This window comes from Paroedura picta, chromosome 14 (genome assembly GCF_049243985.1).
Source record: "Paroedura picta isolate Pp20150507F chromosome 14, Ppicta_v3.0, whole genome shotgun sequence".
NCBI classification, from domain to species: domain Eukaryota; kingdom Metazoa; phylum Chordata; class Lepidosauria; order Squamata; family Gekkonidae; genus Paroedura; species Paroedura picta.
Window position 1 is genome coordinate 5,823,985 of NC_135382.1, and position 21,887 is coordinate 5,845,871.

The 21,887-nt window shown below is 47.8% G+C and overlaps 2 protein-coding genes across 3 annotated transcripts in view; one reads left to right on the forward strand and one right to left on the reverse strand.

Moving 5' to 3' along the window:
• The window catches only part of NSUN2 (NOP2/Sun RNA methyltransferase 2), a 104,993-nt gene that overhangs the window by 69,107 nt on the left and 13,999 nt on the right, over positions 1 to 21,887 (reverse strand). The window contains exons 2-3 of the mRNA XM_077310725.1: positions 9,593 to 9,804; positions 9,303 to 9,463 (exon numbers count right to left, since the gene is read on the reverse strand). Of these exons, the coding sequence (XP_077166840.1) occupies positions 9,303 to 9,463; positions 9,593 to 9,804 (373 nt within the window). The remainder of the gene's footprint in view (positions 1 to 9,302; positions 9,464 to 9,592; positions 9,805 to 21,887) is intronic.
• LOC143823950 (3-oxo-5-alpha-steroid 4-dehydrogenase 1-like) overlaps positions 13,850 to 21,887 on the forward strand; it is a 61,181-nt gene continuing 53,143 nt past the window's right edge. Inside the window, exons 1-4 of one of the 2 annotated variants that reach the window (XM_077310728.1) lie at positions 13,850 to 14,391; positions 16,179 to 16,345; positions 17,055 to 17,156; positions 19,063 to 19,213. In XM_077310728.1, the coding sequence (XP_077166843.1) occupies positions 14,081 to 14,391; positions 16,179 to 16,345; positions 17,055 to 17,156; positions 19,063 to 19,213 (731 nt within the window). In that variant the 5' untranslated portion in view covers positions 13,850 to 14,080. The remainder of the gene's footprint in view (positions 14,392 to 16,178; positions 16,346 to 17,054; positions 17,157 to 19,062; positions 19,214 to 21,887) is intronic. The other variant, XM_077310727.1, reaches the window with a different exon arrangement.

The window sequence follows — 21,887 nt, forward strand, 5'->3', positions numbered from 1 at the left end:
ACCGAGCCCTGAGGTACCCCGCTACTCACCTCTCTCCAGTCTGATGAAACACCATTGACAACAACTATTTGAGTGCGGTTCTCTAACCAATTCCCTATCCACCTAACTATCTGAAAATCCAGATTGCAGTCCTTCAACTTATCCATCAGAACATCATGGGGAACCTTGTCAAAAGCTTTACTAAAATCCAAGTAAATGACATCAACCGAATTTTCCCGATCCAGCAAACCTGTTACTTGGTCAAAAAAGGAAACCAGGTTGGTCTGGCAGGACCTGTTGGAGACAAATCCATGCTGACTTCCTTGGATCACCAAATTGTCCTCCAGATGTTTGCAGATCTCTCCCTTTAATATCTGCTCCATTATCTTCCCCACAACAGAGGTCAGACTCACTGGTCTGTAGTTTCCCGGGTCATCCATCCTCCCTTTTTTGAAGATCGGAATGATGTTTGCTCTCTTCCAGTCCTCCGGGACATCTCCAGTCCTTAAAGAGGTTCCGAAGATGATGGACAAGGGCTGTGCAAGTTCTCTGGAAAGTTCTTTGAGTACTCTCGGGTGTATTTCATACGGACCAGGGGATTTGAACTCATCCAGTGCAGCTAAATGCCTCTCGACAACCTCTCTATCCATGTTAACCTGCCACCCAGACACTACGATACGATAACATTTATTGTATGTAGCCAAAGGCCATTACAAAACACAATTAAAACAATATGGCACAAATATAAATAAATAAAACACTATTTCTCCAATATTGTGTACCTAAAAATGTAAACATGGACAACTAAGTTACAATAAAAGGGATAAAATGGTGTATCAAGGTGGAGGCTCCTGTAAAAATGCATTAGCTCGAAACTTCCTGGCAGCCAGAGCAAAAAGTGCCACCCTATAAGAGATATAGGGGTCAACATCTGATAACAGATAGGTGACTTTGTTAAAATCAGAAATAGGGTGAGAGTTTGGTAATAGCTTGGCAAGGAATTTGCCACTGGGTTCGGAGTACAGGGGACAAGCCAAAACATAGTGGGGCAGGTCCTCCACAGATGGATTTCCACATATGCACAGGCGTTGGGCTGTGGGTATTCGGAGATATCGCCCAGAGAGCATGGCTGATGGCATCATCTCAAACCGCAAAGATGTTAGGGCCATTCTAAGATTACGTGTTGTTATATTTACTAAATATGATGCTCTAGAATGGTCTTTTTAAATTGTTTTATACCATGGGGCTGCTTGTGATAGCTGTATTGAAGAGTGGTCAATCAGTGAGTCAGCTTTGAACACCCAGACACTATCCTTTGGCTACGGCCATCTCTAGATGTGCCTAAACACTTTGACCTGTGGGAGAAAACAGATGTAAAATAGGCACTAAGCCTTTCTGCTTTCTCTGCATCCTCCGTTAGAGTTTGTCCATCCCCACCCAACAGTGGGCCTATTGCCTCCTTTACGTTTGCTCCTCACATAACTGAAAAATCTTTTCTTGTTACAATGGGCTTCCCTGGCCAATCTTAGCTCACTCTCAGCTTTGGCCTTTCTGATGATTCATCTACACTGCCTAGTAACCTGTAGGTACTCTTTAGAGCTCTGTCCTTCCCTCCATTTTCTGAACATTTTCCTTTTCTTTCTTAGTTCCTCTTGAAGTTCTCTGTTCATCCAAATAGGCTTTCTTAGAGCTCCTGCAGTGTTTTCGTCTTTCTGGGATCGTCATTGATTGAGCATGCAATAGCTCTTGTTTGAGTAGCGCCTACCCTTCACATGCTCCCTTCCCTTCCAGCATTCTCGTCCATGGTATGACACTCATCATGTCTCTGAGTTTATTAAAGTTTGCCCTACGAAAATCCAACATCCGCGTCTGGCTACAAGCTTCCTGGGCTCCCCATATCAAAAGGAATTCCATGAGGACATGGTCACTTCCCCCTAAGGTCCCCACCTCCTTCACCTCATCCACCAACTCTTGCCTATTGGTCAGTATTAAGTCCAGTATGGCTGAACCTCTTGTGGGTTCATCTACCATTTGATAAATGAAATTGTCAGCCAGGCAGGTCAGAAATTTGCATGACTGAGGACGCTTTGCAGAGTTTGTTTCCCAGCACACATCTGGGAAATTGAAGTCACCCATGATGACAAGGTCCTGATGCTTGGATATTTTCTCAAGCTGCTCACAAAGTGCAGCATCCACATCCTCTCATTGGTCAGGCGGTCGGTAGCAGACACCAACCACCACACTGTTTGTTTTCCCCTCGCTTATTTTCACCCAGATGCTTTCCACTGTACATATGCTCTCCTTCACTAGAATTTCCTGACAGGTAAGCCCTTTCCTCACATACAGTGCCACTCCTCCACCTCTTTGATCTATTCTGTTCTTTCTGAACAGTTCATATCCATCCACTATAACATTCCAGTCATGAGAATCATTCCACCAAGTTTCTGTGATGCCTATTAGATCATACCTTTCCATCAGCATGAGAAGTTCCAGCTCTTCCTTTTTATTGCCCATGCTTCGGGCGTTAGTATAAAGACATCTGAATCCTTTTACTTTTGATTCCCTATGAGCTGGCCTTGCCGGTTGGGCAGCCCCCGATCGTTTTCCTTCCATACACTCCCTATGTTGATCATCTCCTTCCCCTTGTGGCTTTAGTTTAAAGCTCTCCTGATGAATCTCCCCAGGTTCCTGCCAAACACATTCTTCCCCAGTTTCGATAAGTGCAGTCCATCAGGTGCTAGTAGGCCTTCCTCAAGAAAGCCTATTCCATGGTCCCAGAAACCAAATCTCTCCTGCCGGCACCAACTACACAGCCACTGATTCACCTCCTTTATCTTCCTCTCCCAACGCATTCCTCTTCCCTTGACAGGCAAGATTGAAGAGAATACCACTTGTGCCCCCATTTGCTTGAGCTTCCTCCCCAGATCTTGATAATCTTTTTTAATAGGAGTGATGGTATTCAGGGACATGTCATTCGTTCCCACATGGACCATCACAAATGGGTAGTGATCCGTAGATTTGAGGAGTTTGGGCAGCTGTTCTGAAACATCTTTAATTTTCGCCCCTGGCAAGCAACACACCTCTCGGGTTAGGGGGTCGGGCCCAGCCACATGGCGATCCATTCCTCACTCTGATGGATAAATTGAAGGACTGCAATCTGGATTTTCAGAAAGTTAGGTGGATAGGGAATTGGTTAGAGAACCACACTCAAAGAGTTGTTGTCAATGGTGTTTCAGCAGTATTCCAATTGTGAGTATTATCCCACCAAGTTTCTGTGATTCATAGAATAGAATCATAGAGTTGAATCAGACTGGAGGGAGGTGAGCAGGTGGGTATCTCAGGGCTTGGTGCTCGGTCCAGTACTTTTTAACATATTTATTAATGACCTAGATGAGGGGATGGAGGGACTATTCAAGTTTGCAGATGACACCAAATTGGGAGGACTGCAAAATACTCCAGAAGATAGTGACAGAGTTCAATGAGATCTGAACACAATGGAAAAATGGCAAATGAGAACAAGATGCAATTTAATAAGGATAAGTGTAAAGTTCTGCATCTGGGTCAGAAAAATGAAAAGCATTCCAACTGAATGGGGGATACGCTTCTAGGTAACACTGTGTGATCGAGACCTTGGGGTACTTGTGGACTTTAAACTAAACATGAGCAGGCAGTGTGATGCAGCGGTAAAAAAGGCGAATGCCATTTTGGGCTGTATCAACAGGGGCATCACATCAAAATCACAAGATGTCATAGTCCCATTGTATACGGCACTGGTCAGACCACACCTGGAGTACTGTGTGCAGTTCTGGAGGCCTCACTTCAAGAAGACGTAGATAAAATTGAAAGGGTTCAGAGGAGAGCGACGAAGATGATCTGGGGCCAAGGGACCAAGCCCTATGAAGATAGGATGAGAGACTTGGGAATGTTCAGCCTGGAGAAAAGAGGTTGAGAGGGGACATGATAGCCCTCTTTAAGTATTTGATTGGTTCTCATTTGGAAGAAGGCAGGATGAGGTTCCCATTGGCTGCAAAGGAAAGGATACCCAGTAATGGTTTTAAACTACAAATACAACGATATAGGCTAGATATAAGGAAAACATTTTTCACAGTCATAGTTCAGCAGTGGAATAGGCTGCCTAAGGAGGTGGTGAGCTCCCCCTCACTGGCAGTCTTCAAGCAAAGGTTGGATACACACTTTTCTTGGACGCTTCAGGATGCTTTGGGCTGATCCTGCATTGAGCAGGGGGTTGGACTAGATGGCCTGTATGGTCCCTTCCAACTCTATGATGCTATAATTCTAATTGAACGCTTATGAGGGCATATGAGATGGCGGTGGAAGTGGCAAAACATGAGTTTTTGCCGTGGAACTCACGTCTGCATGCTCTCATCCAGCCCAATTATTTAGGGCAGCTCGGTCTCTTACCGCTCTTGAGGAAGGGCGTCAAAATTTTAGTCAATTGGAACTTGGGCTGTGAGGTATTAGTGAGCTACTTTGTGGATAAAGTCTTGTCGTTTCCCCGTGACCTTCCCGCCATGGTTAATAAAGTAAATGGAGGCCTGTTGGCCCTCTTTGGAGGCAACGTTTGATGGCTTCAGACTGCTCTTTTCCTGAAGTGGAAAGGTTGCTATGGTCGGTTAGGGTGACCACATGCCACCTTGATTCCTGTCCTTCCTGACTCCTCAAGAGGGGAAAGCCAGCGGATAGGAGGCTAACTCAGGGATATCAACAACATCTCCCTGGATTCCGGGGAGTTCCCTGAGCTGCTGAACGAGGCAGTGGTTCGACCTCTCCTCATTAAACCATTGCTGGAGCCATGGGACCCGGCCAACTACTGCCCAGTTTTTAATTTGGCGTTCCTGGGTAGTTGAAAGGGCTGCGGTGGACCAGTTCCCGGCATATGGGAGGAAACTTCGGCTCCTGATCCATATCAGTCGAGCTTCCATCCTGGCCACGATGGAGACAATGCTGGTCGCCCTGTTGGATGATCTCCGCTGCCAGCTGGATTGAGGTGGGTCAGCCGTGTTGGTTCTGTTAGACCTGTTGGCCACCTGTAATGTGGTCAGCCGTGAACTACTGGATCACCGCCTCACCGGGACGGGGATATGGGGCACAGCTCTTAGCTGGATATGATCGTTTCTCCATAACCAGACCCAGAGAGTTGCCATGGGGGAAGAGTTGTTGTGCTTCTTCCAACTCCCATGTGGAGTCGCCCAGGGCACGGTACTCTTCCCCATGCTATTTAAAATCTTTGTGCCCTCTGGCCCAGCTGGTGTGGAGTTTTGGGCTGGGCTGTCTTCAAAATGCAGATGACATCCAGCTCTATCTCCTCATGGCCCAAATTCCCCCCTGGGATCCATCTGCCAGATGTCTGGAAGCAGTGACAGATTGGCTTGAGCAGAGTCACCTGAAACTCAACCCCTCTAAGACGGAGATCCTGTGGCTGGGAGGTAGAGGGTCAGGTCAGGAACCATGCTTACCCATCCTGTCAGGTGGGCGGCTACAACCATGTCGCAGGCCAGGAATTTGGGTGTAATCATTGATGCCTCACTTAGCATGGAGGCATAGGTCAGGTAGGTAGCTGGCCAGGCATTTTTCCATCTTCGCTAAGCCCTAGTGCCCTATCTGCTCCCTGAACACCTAGTCACCTCCGGAATAGATTACTGCAACTCGCTCTACACAGTCCTTGACCCGGAGACTCCAAAACGTACAAAATAAAACTGCTAGGGTCCACACATGGTTTGGTGTGGATTTAATTTCTCAGTAGGAAGCTGTCAAAGGAGATGTTTCTCGCTGCACAGCAGGTTTGACCCAAGTCAGATTTATGAACACCTAGGTAATAAGGAATTCCAGAACACGAACCTAGACTAATCTGGTAACCTTACCTCCTCTCTACAAAGTTTTCTTGACCTGAAATAGATCAGGGGATGCTAGCTGGCTGGTTAGGTGGCTGCGGAGGCATTACACACTTTGAGGCCGAACTTCCAAACCTCAAGGAATATTTCCAGACCAGGGACAGTCAGCCTCCAGGTAGGGACTGGAAATCTCCTGGAATTGCTGCTCATCTCCAAGACTATAAAGGTCAGCTCCCCAGGCAAAAATAGCTGCATTGAATGGGTGACTGTAGCATTGTATCATAGAATCATAGAATCATAGAGTTGGAAGGGGCCATCTAGTCCAACCCCCTGCTCAACACAGGATCAGCCGTAAGCATCCTAAAGCATCCAAGAAAAGTATGTATCCAACCTTTGCTTGAAGACTGCCAGGGAGGGGGAGCTCACCACCACCTTAGGCAGCCTATTCCACTGCTGAACTACTCTGACGGTAAAAAAATTTTTCCTGATATCTAGCCTATATCATTGTACTTGAAGTTTAAACCCATTATTGCGTGTCCTCTCCTCTGCAGCCAACAGAAACGGCATCCTGCCCTCCTCCAAGTGACAACCTTTCAAATACATAAAGAGGGCTATCATGTCCCCTCTCAACCTCCTTTTCTCCAGGCTGAACCTCAACCTATCTTCATAGGGCCCAGATCATCCCTAGGCCCCATATCATCTTCGTCGCTCTCCTCTGTATCCTTTCAACTTTATCTACGTCCTTCTTGAAGTGAGGCCTCCAGAACGTGCTCTCAGTTGTCTGAGCTCTGCCTCTCGCGAGGAGCAGCCTTTTTTAATCCTCCCAGCAATCACCTCACCCAGTCAGCACAATAGCCTCACCTGGTCAGCAGCAACACTCCCCAGTCCCCAGTAGCTCTCTCCACGTACTCTCAGTTGTATCCCATTGAAGCTTAGGGATACCAGCCTCCAGGTGGGGTCTGAGAATCCCCTGGAAGGACACCTCATCTGCAGGGAGTTAGGCTTAAGGGAAAGCTCTCCCCCGTCACATGCTTACCTTTCAAAAGGAATGCACGTGGCCACAGACACCCCTTGGGTAGCATAGTCTTGTTTGGCTGGTAAGGTCTGCCCTTCTGAAACCTGAGGCCTACTGTTGTCAACTGCAGTCCCTTAGTTCCCCCATAGTCTCACTGTCTACTTGTCTATAAAGTTAACTCCACTTGAAATTCTGGCCAACTTATGCCTTTGGTTTCGTTGGACCTTCCTGGGAAACACTGGTTTTTATTTATCAGGCCAAGCTTGAGAATAGTCAATTCAGTTCTTATGTCTCTCGAGCCATAGATAGTTTTAGGCAGTAATTATTCTTTATTTAGATCTTCCTACACTTTCCAGAGCCTCTTGTGGCGCAGGGTGGCAAGGCAGCCGACCTGCTGTCTGAAGTTCTGACCATGAGGCTGGGAGTTCGATCCCAGCAGCTGGCTCAAGGTTGACTCAGCCTTCCATGGTTGGTAAAATAAGTACCCAGCTTGCTGGGGGGTAAAACGGTAATGACTGGGGAAGGGAATCGCAAACCACCCTGTATTGAGTCTACCAAGAAAATGCTAGAGGGCATCACCCCAAGGGTCAGACATGACTCGGTGCTTGCACAGGGGATACCTTTACCTTGATCCTTCCAGACTCGCTGGATCCATGCTGGTCTGCCTGTCTGCACCGTAAAATACAAGCAGTTGCTGGTAAGAGCTGGCCAAAGCCCATAGCCCAGGAGGGACAATCTGCACCACTCCACCCTAACCTCAGTCTGCAACCCTCTACCATTGCTGCTTATCTCTATATTATAATGATAATCAACTCTGCAGGCAAAAAAATCTACTTTGGAAGGTGGACTCTGAGGCATTGTACCATTTTAAGGCCCTCCTCCAAACCTCCAGGAATATATTCAACCCAGGGATAGCCAGCCCCCAGGTGGGGCCTGGAATTACAGTTCATCTGCAGAGTATAAAGATCAGCTTCCCAGGCAGAAAGGGCTGCTTTGGAGTTTGGACAGGTTTGTTGTGGAGAAGAAACATGTAAGGTCCTCCCACACAGGTTGCTGTTGAGTTGAAACACTTGAGGCCTACTGCACAGGGTTGTTATGCAGATGAAACAGGAGACAAAAGAACCTCCGCAACAGCATCCACTGTTGTCTGCACAACAAGCCTGTGTAGTAGGCCTCAAATATGCAGAGTCACAAAGAAGAAATACACATAGCTTGGCTGTTTCTTCCCTCCAGCAGTAAGGCCAGCCAGAGCAGTATTTTAAGCAAGAAGGGGCTTTTCTGTGGCCTTCCTGTCAGCCAACTGTTTGACAGAAGGGGAAAGCTCCCCCTCCTCAAAAGGAAACCACAAGTACCCCCACAGACTCCCCTGCGTTGCTCTTGGAAATGCCTCCCTCCCCTCAGTCAGGGGCTGTTAGAGGCTCCAGCAGGCCTGAAGGCTGGAGGGGGGGGGTAGTTGCCTTCTCTCTCTCTTTCCTCACACACAGACACAAGCACAACCATACCCACTGTTAAAGTCAGGCAGGCAGGAAAGGAGCAGGAGCCCCAAGGCAGGCAGCAGAGGGGGGTGCTGCTGCCTTCTCTTTCTCTCCCCCCCTCTCACACACAAACACAACCATACCCAGTCAGGCAGGGAAAGTGCAGGAGCTCCGAGGCAGGCAGCAGGGGGAGGGGGTACTGCTGCTGCCCTCTCTCTCTCTCTCTCTCTCTCTCTCTCTCTCTCTCTCTCTCTCTCTCTCTCTCTCTCTCTCAGTGGCAGGCAGTTCCTTGACCCCTCCCCCCAAGGACTCAGGTCCTTTTCCTCAAGTTTTCCATTACTTAAAAGACTCTAAATATGAACCATGAAGGCTTGAACTATGACAGACCACAGTGAGCTGCCTAATTCATTACTATCCATTTAAAAAAGAGTTCATTTTTATACCAGGCTTTTCACTACCCAAATGAATCTCAAAGTGCCTAACAATTGCTTTCCCTTCCTCTACCCCGAACAGGCATCCTGTGAGGGAGATTGGACTGAGAGAATTCTGAGAGAACTGCTCTGTGAGAACAGTACTATCGGGGCTGTGATGAGCCCAATGTCACCCAGTTAGCTTGCCAGATTAGAAGCTGCTGGTCTTAACCACAAAACCAAGTTGGCCTAAAGCTAACAGTAGGTCTCTAATGAGCTTTAGGAAGATTTTACTTCTTCCTGGTGTTGCCAATGTAACCCGTTCTCCAAAAGTGGAGGGGAAAAACCAGAGTATAAATGAAACTAGTAACTAAATTAAGCAAAAGCCTGTCTCACACGACAGCTGGGCGGAGGAAATAGAAAACAAGGCGATGTAAATAACCGCAATAGTACTAACAGCCACTTTATAGCTGCACCCCACCCCACCCCACCCCACCCCACCCCACCCCACCCCACCCCAAGCAACCAGGAGGCCTCCGCTTGCCTGGCCCACTCCCGCCCCAGGACTCGCCTCTTGTAGCCGGTGATGCGGAGGGTGGCGGGGAGGGGCTCCCGCAGGGCCGCCATGAAGCTGGCCCACTCCCCGTCCGGCACTAGGCCCAGCGCCGCGTAGTAGCGCTCGAACTGCGCGTTCTCCTTGACGATGTCCGCGTAGCCGCCAACCGGCCAGCCCTGAGGGAGACGAGGGAAGAGGCCCTCAGCCACACATCGACCCCAGCCCAGCCCACTGCCCATGGGGAGACCTCCCCCAACACCCCAGGAGGAGTCCGGCGGGAAGGAGAACCCACCGCCCGCACTCACCCCCGGGCCCCTTTCGCGCCCGGACGGCGCCGGCTGCCGCTGCTGCTTGTGTCGCTGCCTGCGCCCCATGGCCCCCACCAACGCCGCCGCCGCCCAGCCACGAAACCCGCTCCAAGCTCCTGCACCTCGGCGCATGCGGCCCGCTGACCGCGCCTCTTCCGGCGCACTGCCTGTTCCCTCGCCGCCGAGGTCAGGCGGAGCCGGAACTTGCCCTTGTAAGGAGAGAAAAGCGCCCCCCAAACCGGGCCCAGAATTAAATCGCGCGGGTCTGAAAGGTGCTTAGACCCAGGATTGAATACGGCAGGGCTTAAAGATATGTGTGCGCACGAGAGCTTATTCCATCTCCATCCCCAGCAACGTCCAACAGTGAAATACTGTGCGTTCTGTAGGCTGGTATGCGGTGGCTCACAATGACTCGCCCCAAAAAGTTTTTAAAAATAACCAGTTGGTATATGTTGGCAAAATACAGCAAACTTGCTCTGAAATTCTACCCAGCGCAGACTATGCACTACATATCTAGACATATCTAGACACAGGTGGTCACATAAGAGGCAATACAAATATTTTGAGGACCGGTCTGATCATGAAATTATATGAAAAACAGGCTGTGCAAGAAAAGAAGCCAGATGTCAATGGAAGGCACAGCACCAATGCTCATCTGCTGCCTCTGTCAGATAGAATCATAGAGTTGGAAGGGGCCATACAGGCCATCTAGTCCAACCCCCTTGCACAACGCAGGATCAGCCCAAAGCATCCTAAAGCATCCAAGAAAAGTGTGTATCCAACTTTTGCTTGAAGACTGCCAGTGAGGGGGAGCTCACCACCTCCTTAGGCAGCCTATTCCACTGCTGAACTACTCTGACTGAAAAATGTTTTTCCTGATATCTAGCCTATATCATTGTACTTGAAGTTTAAACCCATTACTGCATGTCCTCTCCTCTGCAGCCAACAGAAACAGCATCCTGCCCTCCTCCAAGTGACAACCTTTCAAATACTTCCTGATATCTAGCCTATATCATTGTACTTGTAGTTTAAACCCATTACTGCGTGTCCTTTCCTATGCAGCCAACGGAAACAGCATCTAGATCTGTGCCAGTTCTTCCTGGATACAGACCCTGTTGAACTTTTGCCGCTTTAAAACTGATAGACTAGAGATACTACTGCACGCTATTTCAGTAATTTAAGTTTTACTTCATTTGTACCCCACCAGTTGGTACCCGAAGTGGCTTCCATTTTTCTCCTCTCCTACATTTTATCCTCCCAGAAACCCCGCGAGGTCAGTTAGGCTGAGCAAGTGTGATTGGCCAGCTTCCATGGCAGAGTAAGGATTACAACCTGGGGCTCCCAAATCTTAGTCCAAAGCCACTCCAACCATGGCACCACTTTGGCTTGTTCTGTGCCTGTTGTGTGGCATCTGTGCTTGATTCTACAATTCATTAGTCTGATGATAAAAACACACTAAAAGACGATAGAAGATGCAGCATGAGGATTGACTCAATGAAGGAAGCCACGTCCTTCAGTTTGCAAGATTTATGCTAAGACTAGATTCAAATGGGTAGCCGTGTTGATCTGATGTAGCACAACAAAATCAGAGTCCACTAGCACCTTTAAGACCGACAACAATTTATTCAAGGCATGAGTTTTCTAATGCAAGCTCGAGTCTGAGGAAGAGTGCTTGCACTCAAAAGCTCACACCTTGAATAAATCTTTGTTGTTCTTAAAGGTCTTAAAGGGACCAAAATGGTAGGGACCTCACAGAAGCAGAAGAGATTTTAAAAAGGTGGCAAAATTATACAGAGGAACTATACAAGAGCAAGCTTAACATCCCTGATAACCACGATGGGGTAGTTACTGACCTGGAGCCAGACATCCTGGAATGTGAAGTCAAATGGGCCTTAGGAAGTCTGAGCAACAATAAAGCTAGTGGTGGTGACAGCATTCCAGTCGAACTATTCAAAATCTTAAAAGACGATGCAGTAAAAGTGCTACACTCAATATGCCTGCAAATTTGGGAAACTCAACAATGGCCACAGGATTGGAAAAGGTCAGTTTACATTCCAATCCCAAAGAAGGGCAATGCCAAAGAATGTTCAAACTACCACAACATTGCACTCATTTCTCATGCTAGCAAAGTTATGCTCAAAATCCTACAAGCTAGGCTCCAGCAATATGTGGACCGAGAACTTCCAGAAGTACAGGCAGGATTTGGAAGAGGCAGAGGAACTAGAGATCAAATTGCCAACATACGCTGGATCATGGAGAAAGCTAGGGAGTTCCAGAAGAACATCTACTTCTACTTCATTGACTATGCTAAAGCCTTTGATTGTGTGGAGCACAACAAATTGTGGCAAGTTCTTAAAGAGATGGGAATACCAGAGCATCTTATTTGTCTCTTGAGAAACCTATATGCGGGTCAAGAAGCAACAGTGAGAACCGAACATGAAATCACTGACTGGTTCAAAATTGAGAAAGGAGTTCGGCAAGGCTGTATACTGTCACCTTGCCTATTTAACTTGTATGCGGAGCACATCACGAGAAAGGCAGGGTTAGATGAGTCACAAATTGGGATCAAGATTGCAGGGAGAAATATCAACAACCTTAGATATGCAGATGATACCACTCTAATGGCAGAAAGTGAAGATGAACTAAAGAGCCTCTTGATGCGGGTGAACGAGGAGAGTGCAAAAGTTGGCTTGAAACTCAACATCAAGAAAACAAAGATCATGGCATCCGGCCCTCTCAATTCTTGGTAAATAGATGGGGGAGAAATTGAGATAGTGACAGATTTTATTTTCCTGGGCTCCAAGATCACTGCAGATGGGGCTGCAGCAAAGAAATTAAAAGACGCATGCTGCTGGAGACGAAAGCTATGGCAAATCTAGACAGCATCCTAAAAGCAGAGACATCACCCTGCTAACAAAAGTGCGCTTAGTCAAGGCTATGGTATTCCCAGTTGCAATGTAGGGCTGTGAAAGTTGGACCATAAGGAAGGCTGAGCGTCAAAGAATTGAGACTTTTTAACTGGTGCTGGAGAAGACTCTAGCGAGTCCCTTGGACTGCAAGGCGAACAAACCGGTCATTCCTAGAGATCAGCCCTGACTACTCCTTAGAAGGCCAGATCCTGAAGATGAAACTCAAATACTTTGGCCACCTCATGGACGGTTGAGGGCAAAAGAAGAAGGGGACGACAGAGAATGAGTGGCTGGCTGGAGTCACTGAAGCAGTAGGTGCAAACTTAAATGGACTTTGGGGAATGGTAGAGGGCAGGAAGGCCTGGAGGATCATTGTCCATGGGGTCAAGATGGGTCGGACACGACTTTGCACCTAACAACAACAAAAAGGGGCTACTAGACTCTGTTTTTGTTATGCTAAGACTGTTAACAACAGGCTGCCTTGGAGATCATTATTTCATTTCATCCATTAGTCACTTGATGGCACATAACACATAAATTGGGTTCATCTGAATGATCTGATTGCCTCACTCCCATATTAGCAACCTGATGTCCCCCGACTAACGTGGGGCGGTTTGGGGGGGAGGGTTAGTTGGGTTAGTTAGTGCTCGCCTGTTGCCTAACATCGATAGTGTGAATTGGTTTTAATGGTTTTATGGGTTTTATTGTAATTTTTATCGTGTAAACCGCCATGAGCCTAAGGGAATGGCGGTATAAAAGTTTAATAATATTAATAATAATAATAAATAAATAAAGTGTCAATTAAAAAAAACTCCTTGCAAATAAGAAGTCACCACAGCAAGCAACGTGCTTTTCTGCTTGCAGGGAGGTTTTGTTTTTTAATGCTGAAAGGGCATTCAAAAGGGAGACCCACAACCTACAGTCCTATTTGAATAGTGCATTATACCACTTGCATAATCCTACTGCATAATTTTCCAGTTTAACCAAGTCTATGAGAAGTTACTCCAGTCAACTTACTGGAATCTGTGCACTTAAGGAATAAGTAATTGTGCCCAGGATGGCACAGAAAGTATTTTACAGAAACCCATGGAGTTGGCTGGGAGTCCTTCTGCACAGGTTTGCACCACACTCCAAAGACCTGCACACCTTCAAGCAGGGCTTTGCGCTTGTATGAGGATGTATTTTTCCTGAGGCTCCAAATGGTCTGACCCCTCAACCCACGCTGCTTTCATTCCTGGCATAAGCTTTCGAGGGCTGGAGGCCACCCGCCTGGTGTGGCGTGACAAGGCACCTGCCTCACCCGGAATGCCAGGAATGGAACACAGCAGGGTTTGCGCGGGGCTGCAGCGTAGCGCACAGGGACCCGGGCGAGGCTCCTCTCCGGCCCGTCCCTCGGCCCCTCGCGGCCGCCCGCCCGTCCGCCCGTGTCACAGCCCGGCCATCCGTTGGCCGCCGCCGCCGCCGCCGCCGCCGCCGACCCCCCCCCCCCCCCAGGCGAGCGCGGCTGCAATCCCTAGCGAGCGGCGCGCCCGGTGCCGGGGCTGAGCGGCAGGCGGGCGATCGGCCTGGTGAGGCGATGTGGTCGGCGGCCTTTTGGCGGCGGCTGTCCGGGCCGGAGGAGCAGCGGGCGCTGGAGCTGCTGAGCTACGGGCTGGCGGGCTGCATGGTGGCGGCGGCGGTGCTGGGGCGCACCTTCCCCGTGCCCTACGGACGCTACGCGGAGGCGCTGGGCGGCGGGACGGTGCCGGCGCGGCTGGCCTGGGTGCTGCAAGAGGCGCCCTCTTTCCTGCTGCCGCTGCTGCTCGTTCTCCGCAGCGAAGGCGCCCAGCTGCCCCGCTGGCCCAATCGCATCCTCCTGGCTCTCTTCCTCGCCCACTACGCTTACAGGTGCGCTCCCGGGCGGTCAGGGTTGCCAGCTCTGTGTCGAGAAACACCTGGAAATTTGCGGGTGGAGCCTGAGGAGGGCGGGAAGGGGGGGGGGTGTAGGAATGCCCGCTTCCAAGTGGCCCCACGGAATTACAGGACCACCGGGCTCACTTCCCCTTGAGAAAATGGGTGCCTCGGAAGGGTGAACGCTAGGGCATTGCACCTCACTGAGGTCCCTGCCCTCCCCAGGCTCACCTGGAGCTGGCAGCCTTCCGAAGCGGCCATTTCCTCTACCGGAGCGGAGTTCTGGCGCCTGGAGATCAGTAAGAATCCCACCACGTGGAGGTTGGCAGCTGTAGGGCCAGCTGCTAGAGCAAAAGCACACAGGCGTCCCCTGCACCCCGAAGACTAACCAGCTTCTATTCCAGGATCATCACGACCACTGCACTATTAGGCTCATACCTTGTCCTTCATGGACCAGGAGGCAGGCTGTGTGTACAAAAACATGCATTTGACTTGAATGTATAAAAACACATTCTCCATATATATATATTAAAATAAAAGCCATATGCCAACAGGTAATCATGCCAAGTTTAGCCAGTCAGTGTTCACTTTGTTATATGGAAGATAATTCCATGCATTATTCATATTTTTGTGCACTATTGTTTACTTGAATTTATGAATTATCTTGTACCTCTTGTAATATGTAGTTTTTCTCGTTATATGTAAACTGCTCTGAACCAAAAAGGAAGGCGGTATTTAAATATACAAAAATAAAGAAATAATAAAACAAATAAAATACATTTTTCTCTGCTTCACATCAGATTCCAACTGTGCAGCCACTTTTGTGACAGTTAATATATCCCAGAACTTACAAAATCATTCTTGTTTCCCAAAGTTGTTTTTTTTAAGCCCTTTGCAATATTTGGCATGCAATATTTAGCCTGCCCATACTTGCAGCAGCTATTCTACATAAAATAAGGTGACCAGATTTTAACATTGGTAAAGTGGGACACCATTGACGGGGGGGGGGGGGTTCTTGATTAAAAATGTGGTCTATATGGAGCAACAAAAAGTTTGATTGAACGCATAGAATGCAAAAATAGTATTGTAATATATATATTTGTAATTTCAACATAAGCACAATTTGCCAGATACTCCCAGATATCCCTCCAAAAGTGGGACAATATGGTCACCTTAACATAAAACCAAATCTTATAAATGTGAAGGAATTTGGCGCTAAGTAAAATCCTGCAAAAACAACAAAAAACCAACCTGATGGGTTCATTGTTAAATAAGTTTTTAGATTTATTTATTTAGTTTTCCATTTGTATACCGCCACTCTCGACAAAGCCGTCTCATGGCAGTTCACAGAATAAAACAATAAAATTATAATATAAAACCCCCGTAGAACAAACAAATGAACAACAACTGAACAAACAAATGAACAAACAAATGAACAACATATGCAAACGATAAATGATGTCCTACTTGGGATCTCTAGCCCTTCTCAACCCAACCCAGCCTATGGGCTCATGCTGTTCATTTGTAAATTTTGTAACCTTGTATGGATTATCTATTATTTTGATATGGATGGAATGTTGTACTTAATACATTTTAAAAAAAAGAACCTGAATGTAGTGGAGCTTGTTTCAAATATGCTATTAAAAGTAGCTTTAACTGTGTTCCAGAATGCAATGTCTCCTTTGTACAACCACCACTTATCACAGTCTGCTAAATCACTGTTGTATATATTGACATATTCAACCAGACCAAAATTAAAACGTTCCCTTTTGTATTCCTTCTAGGGCATTCATCTTCCCTTTCTTAATTTGTGGAGGAAAGCCTACACCGATCATCACTTGTGTCCTAGCCTTTGCCTTCTGCTCCTGTAATGGATACTTGCAAGGTCGGAGTCTCAGTAACTATGCAGAATACCCAGCAGGCTGGTTGAAAGAGCCACGTTTCATTCTAGGTGAGTTGACTGGAAGTACGTGGCGGGTACAGGCTCCCAAGTATATGTTACGGTTGCATTCTGCTTCAGTAGAAAAGTTTAGCACTCATCCTTCAGGCTGAGAGGCCACCTTCTACTCATTCTCCTTCCTTCTAATCAAAAAGCAACCCCCATGAAAGGAAAACTTACTTCCCCTCCCACCACCCTTTGTTGAATTTTCTGAGCTGTTGTGGTGGTTTGTTCTGAGCAGATACCGGTGGTATCGCATACACTGTGATGCAGTGGACATAGTCCAGCGGCAGTTAGTATCAAAGATATTGATGCGTTAGTCCAGGGATTACCAGTGTGTGTGCGTACTCTAAAAGTTCCTGTGCTGGCTAGAGAGTAATTGCCTCCAAAGCATGATGGGTTGAATAAGTAAGAGCCATTCCCCCATCGGAAATATAAGAACCGAATGTTAGCTGGCTTTGTTTTTAGAACTGGTCAGACACTTATACTGTCTGATTGCACTGCTTTTTATATTCTGTATTCCACCTTGAATCTCAGTGAGGAAGGCAGGCTGTAAACAAGCCAGTTAAAATTAGGAGTCTCAAAAGCAGCCTTGCATAGAAAAATGGGCAAGAAACTTTTGTTAGATACAAATGCACATGACCAGTTGTGTACTTAGTAGAATTATTTTCTCATGTAAAATGTGCCTTTTCAAACCACGATTTTTGTGTTGTTACCATAGGTGTCACAGGGTGGATCAGTGGGCTGCTGATTAATGTGCATTCAGATCACATTTTAATAAATCTCAGGAAACCAGGGGAGACAGGATATAAAATACCAACAGGTGAGTAATGTCCCATAGGAAACTGGCATCACCCATGTTTCATAGGCTTTTGCCTATGCTGATTAGATAGGTCATATATTTACTATGAGTTCCTGTCCTCAAACACATCTTACTTGTATAAGTTACATGCTAAAATAGGCAATGATCCTTTCTGTTCACAAAGCTAATTTATTTCCTAATTGCTTAGAGAACTTGCTCTGTTTTACAGCAGCTGGAAATACTAAGGCTGTGTGCAGCCCTGCACCCTGATACATATGTCCACATCCCATTTCTTTCCATGGGACTGAAGGGTTTGTTAACTCTGGCAACCTAATTTCATTATTTTGACTAGGTTTCATTAATTTCATTTTTTTGACATATACCAGACACCATTGCAAGCCAAGGTGGTTTATTCTGCATTCAGGCAATGGTAATCTCATAACATACAAGGGTACTAGGTGGCAGAAAGAGCAGTCTTTAGCAACTTTAGGAAAGGGCGGTGGCTCAGTGGGAAGTCTTGGGCTTGGCATGCAGAAGGCTCCAGGTTCAGTCCCTGGAATCTGCAGCTAAAATCAGATTAAGTAGTTGTTGCTGTGAAAGACCTCTGAAAGACACTGGAGGGCTGGTACTAGTCCAGGTAAACAATGATCTGCTTCAGTATAAGGCAGTTGTATGTATATGTTCAAGTGGTCAACTGTTGTGGTCTGCTTTATAGTCCACTCACAATTGTACGTGGAAAACCCCAAGCAATAGGCAGCAACTTTATGGCTGGAATACTGGTGATGTTTAAGCCAATCATTCCCCCCCCCCTTGCAAATAGTGGAGAAATTTCAAGAGATGAGGCTGTGCTTCTTAGAGAACTGGCCAAATCCCCTCTAAGTTGGATAATTTCTTCAGTCAGTATTTCAGTATGACACAATTGATTTTGGGGGTAGGGGGGTCATACACCACAAGTCATCCAGCCTAGGGACATGGTTGCATCTTCTCAAGCACTGTATAGCCAATAATGTTGGGGGGCAAGATGTTTTGTGCTTATGGCTATGGGTGCCCATTCTCCCTATTTTCTTCCTGAGCAGGAAAGAAACCACTAGCATTCCTTGTTTGCATGATTCCATAGATATTGGTGGCCCAGTACACCCACATACCAAGTCCTGTACTGGGAGGGATTTGTGGTAGGGAGATAGGCATTAGATGTCTGAATTGCATCTCCATAGTGGGCCTCTTCTTTGCTAATGGGGGGCATACTTTGTCCTCACATACCCCACCCCCACTGCAGCTATATAATAGATTCTATTGAGAGCTGAGACCATATTTGCAACAAAAAAACGAAGAATCTTCTGGCTACCCTTTTTTTTTGCTTGTGGTTTTATCTTTCAGAGACTTCCCCTTCATTGGATTTGTGCTCTTACATACAACAATTGGATCCATTCCAAACTAAATATTCCAGCAGCAGAATGGAAATTTCCCCACTATAACTCACTGTTCTCCATGCAATGCTACTCCTGGGAGTTGGGGGCCCTAAGATATGACGCGGTGGGCGGGGGGGGGGGTTAATTGAAAAGGGAATCAGAAGAAATTGCCACTAGACTGGATCAAAGCCAGTGACTTCTGTGGAGCAGTAAACTCACTTAGTGCTTGGGACTGGCATTCCAAATTGAGAAAAACCAGATAATTCTCTGAGTCACCATTTCTTGCCTAAACATCAGTCCATGATGTGGTTTCTTAAAACTGCTGTGAAGGCTAATCATTTTTGTCTTCCCAAGACATGTGGCCAGGCATAGTTGGAAACACCATAGTTTGATTCAACTTGAACACCATAAACTTCAAGAACTGGAGTTTCAAATAACTCCTTAGGCTTTCTGGTTTAGGAGCAAAACTATAGCAAATTGATTGCGAAATGTTCACATAACCATTGTTTGCTGTTTAGGAGGACTGTTTGAATATGTGAGTGGAGCAAACTTCTTTGGAGAGATTATCGAATGGTCTGGGTTTGCTCTCGCTTGTTGTACAGTGGAAAGTGCCGTTTTTGCCCTCAGCACATTTCTGATCTTGAGTACCAGAGCACAGCAGCATCACCAGTAAGTGTCCAGTTTCTACAGTGCTTAGGATATATTTCAAGCTGAATAAGATGTTCTCTTAAATTCTGTAAATACCTATGATCAAACCCATTTTAATCCTACTGGCATGCTTGTCTTAATCTTTAACCGCTCCTGCAGAACGGATTAAATAAATAATAGAGTAAGGGCCCTGAGGGTGGGCCCTGTCCGGGATGAGGAAGGGTGCCCATTGGCCCCTTCCCCTGGACTGACAAGTGGAGGGCCCAATCGGGAGGTGCGAAGCCTCCCGATTGGGCCCTCCGCTTGTCAGTCCAGCTCCAAACCGCCAATCAGCAGCCACGTGCAGCGCCGTCCCCGAGCCCGAGGAAGCCTTTGCCGGTGGGGGGCTGGAGGGGAAAGGTTCTGCAGCCTCTTCAGCCTTAAGCCCTTCCCAGGGACCGGGGAGAATGACCGCTGCCTCACAGAGCCAGCGGTTGCTCTCCCCGGCCCCTGGGAAGGGCCTTCTCCTCCCCCTCAGCCTTAAGCCCTTCCCAGGGACCGGAGAGAATGACCGCTGGCCTGCAGACTGCGGTCACTCTCCCCGCCCCCTGGGAAGGGCTTTCTCTCCCCCCCCCCCCAGCCCAGAAGGGCGGAGAAAGCCCTTCCCAGGGACCGGGGAGAACGACCGCTGGCTCGCAGAGACTGCGGTCGCTCTCCCCGCCCCCTGGGAAGGGCTTTCTCCACCACCCCCCCCAGCCTTATCCCTTCCCAGGGACCGGCGGACCTGTCGCTCTTACTGGCCCCTGGGAAGGGCTTTCTCTGCCGCCCCCCCAGCCTAAAGCCGTTCCCAGGGGCCAGGGAGCGCTCTTCCCAGCCCCTGGGAAGGCCTTTCTCCGCCCTACCCCAACCTAAAGCCCTTCCCAGGGGCCGAGGATCACGCTCCCAGCCACTTCGGAATGGCTTCAGCCTGTGGGCGGCGGGAGCCCCTCCCAGCCACCCGGCTACTGCTGCCAGGGCGGTTGAGAACAGCTAGCGCCCGCTGTATTCATTTTACAGTGGGCTTAATTACTAGTTGTTTTATATTCATGCAATCCATATTTCTAAAGGAAGGAAATACTGACAGACAAGCTAAATACTAAATATATTGCTCCATTTTAGAACTCGTCAATTGCTCAAATTATCTTTCATACACGGTAAAGTAGTGGCTCTCAAATTGTCTTGACACAGGAAACATAAACTTAACTCTAAATTTACTGAACTTTTCATAGCCTTCTCTATGTTTATTGAACTATTGCAAACTAATCTTGTGCTTATCTTGTCCAACATAAAACACAAAGATACATCAACACAGAATAAGTCTGTATTTTATTTTCCTTGCTTCCTGGGTGTAGAGGAGGGTGGCGCAGCTCGGCTGGGCTGGCAGGCTTAAGAGCAGCAGAATCCCTTGTCGGCTGCCTTTGGCCGTGCAGAGCAGGGTGGGCAGGGTGGGTGTGGCAGAATATGCAGTGCGTGGCTGGTCAATTGCTCTAAGCTGCATGGTTTATCTCCTGCTGGCTTTCTGTGCTTGGGGTAACTGGGAGGAGGAAGGGGGCAGGGAAGAGGGCCACAGTAAAGGCCAATCAGAGGCCCCCTGGTGCTTCTCAACAGCTTGCCAGCCCTTTTGAGTGACCCTCAGTGGAAAGGGAGAGGGCCCTCCCCCCCAAAGGCCAATCAGAGGGCTGGCATGTCATCAGAAGTACCATTCACATTTTATGTTGGATGATGATTATGGTGATGATGATGATATACATTCATTTGTATAGCCATGTTATATTGAAGCAATAGAACAAAGTTTGGCACGTAGTTTGGGAATCACTGCTCAGAACGTCCCTTATGAAGCATGTTATGCCAATAAATTTTTCTGATATCTATCTTATGAAGCGTCAGTCCTGAACCCATTCCATTCTGGCTTTTGACCTGGCCACTGGGTAGAGACTGAGCTGGTACCCCTGACAGATGATCTCTGATGCCAGCTGGACTGATACTACTTGATCTGACAGCAGCGTATGTCCTGCAGCATGGGTTGGGTCTGTAACATATTGAGACAGTCCCAGGGTTCTCATAGAGGCCATGAAGTCCTGGGCCAGTCTACAAGAAGTATCCTCATCATGGAAATTAAAGTTGCCCAGCACTACAGTGGAGAACATGCTGGGGAACATCAGGTCTTATAAAAGCAATTCCTCAGTATTAGGCCTGGGATGGTACAAGAGAGCCAGCTTGGTGTCATGATTAAGAGAGCAGCCTCTAATCTGGAGAATGGGTTTGATTCCGCACTCCTCCACATGCTGCCAGCTGGATGACCTTGGGCTAATCACAATTCTGTGAGAGCTGTTCTTGCAGAGCAGTTCTGTCAGAGCTCTCTCAGCCCCACCTACTTTGCAGGTTGTCTATTATGGGGAGAAGGGAAGGCATCCTTAACACTTTGCTTATCCTTATCCATGGTTCCTCTATATATTTGTGAAACAGCCTGGGGGGTGGAATGTGTCCGGCTGTCCAAGTTGGAACAGCGCCAGTCAGGTTGAAGCCAACTTTGTTGGCTGCACCCTGATTGGCCCTGCCCCTGCAGCTCCCGCCCCTGGACTCTAGCCTCTTTGCTCTCAGACGCGCCTCAGTGCCTGGAGCCAGCAGCAGGTAAGGGGAGAGAGCCCTGGGCAAAGGGTCATTCTGGAGGGCCTGC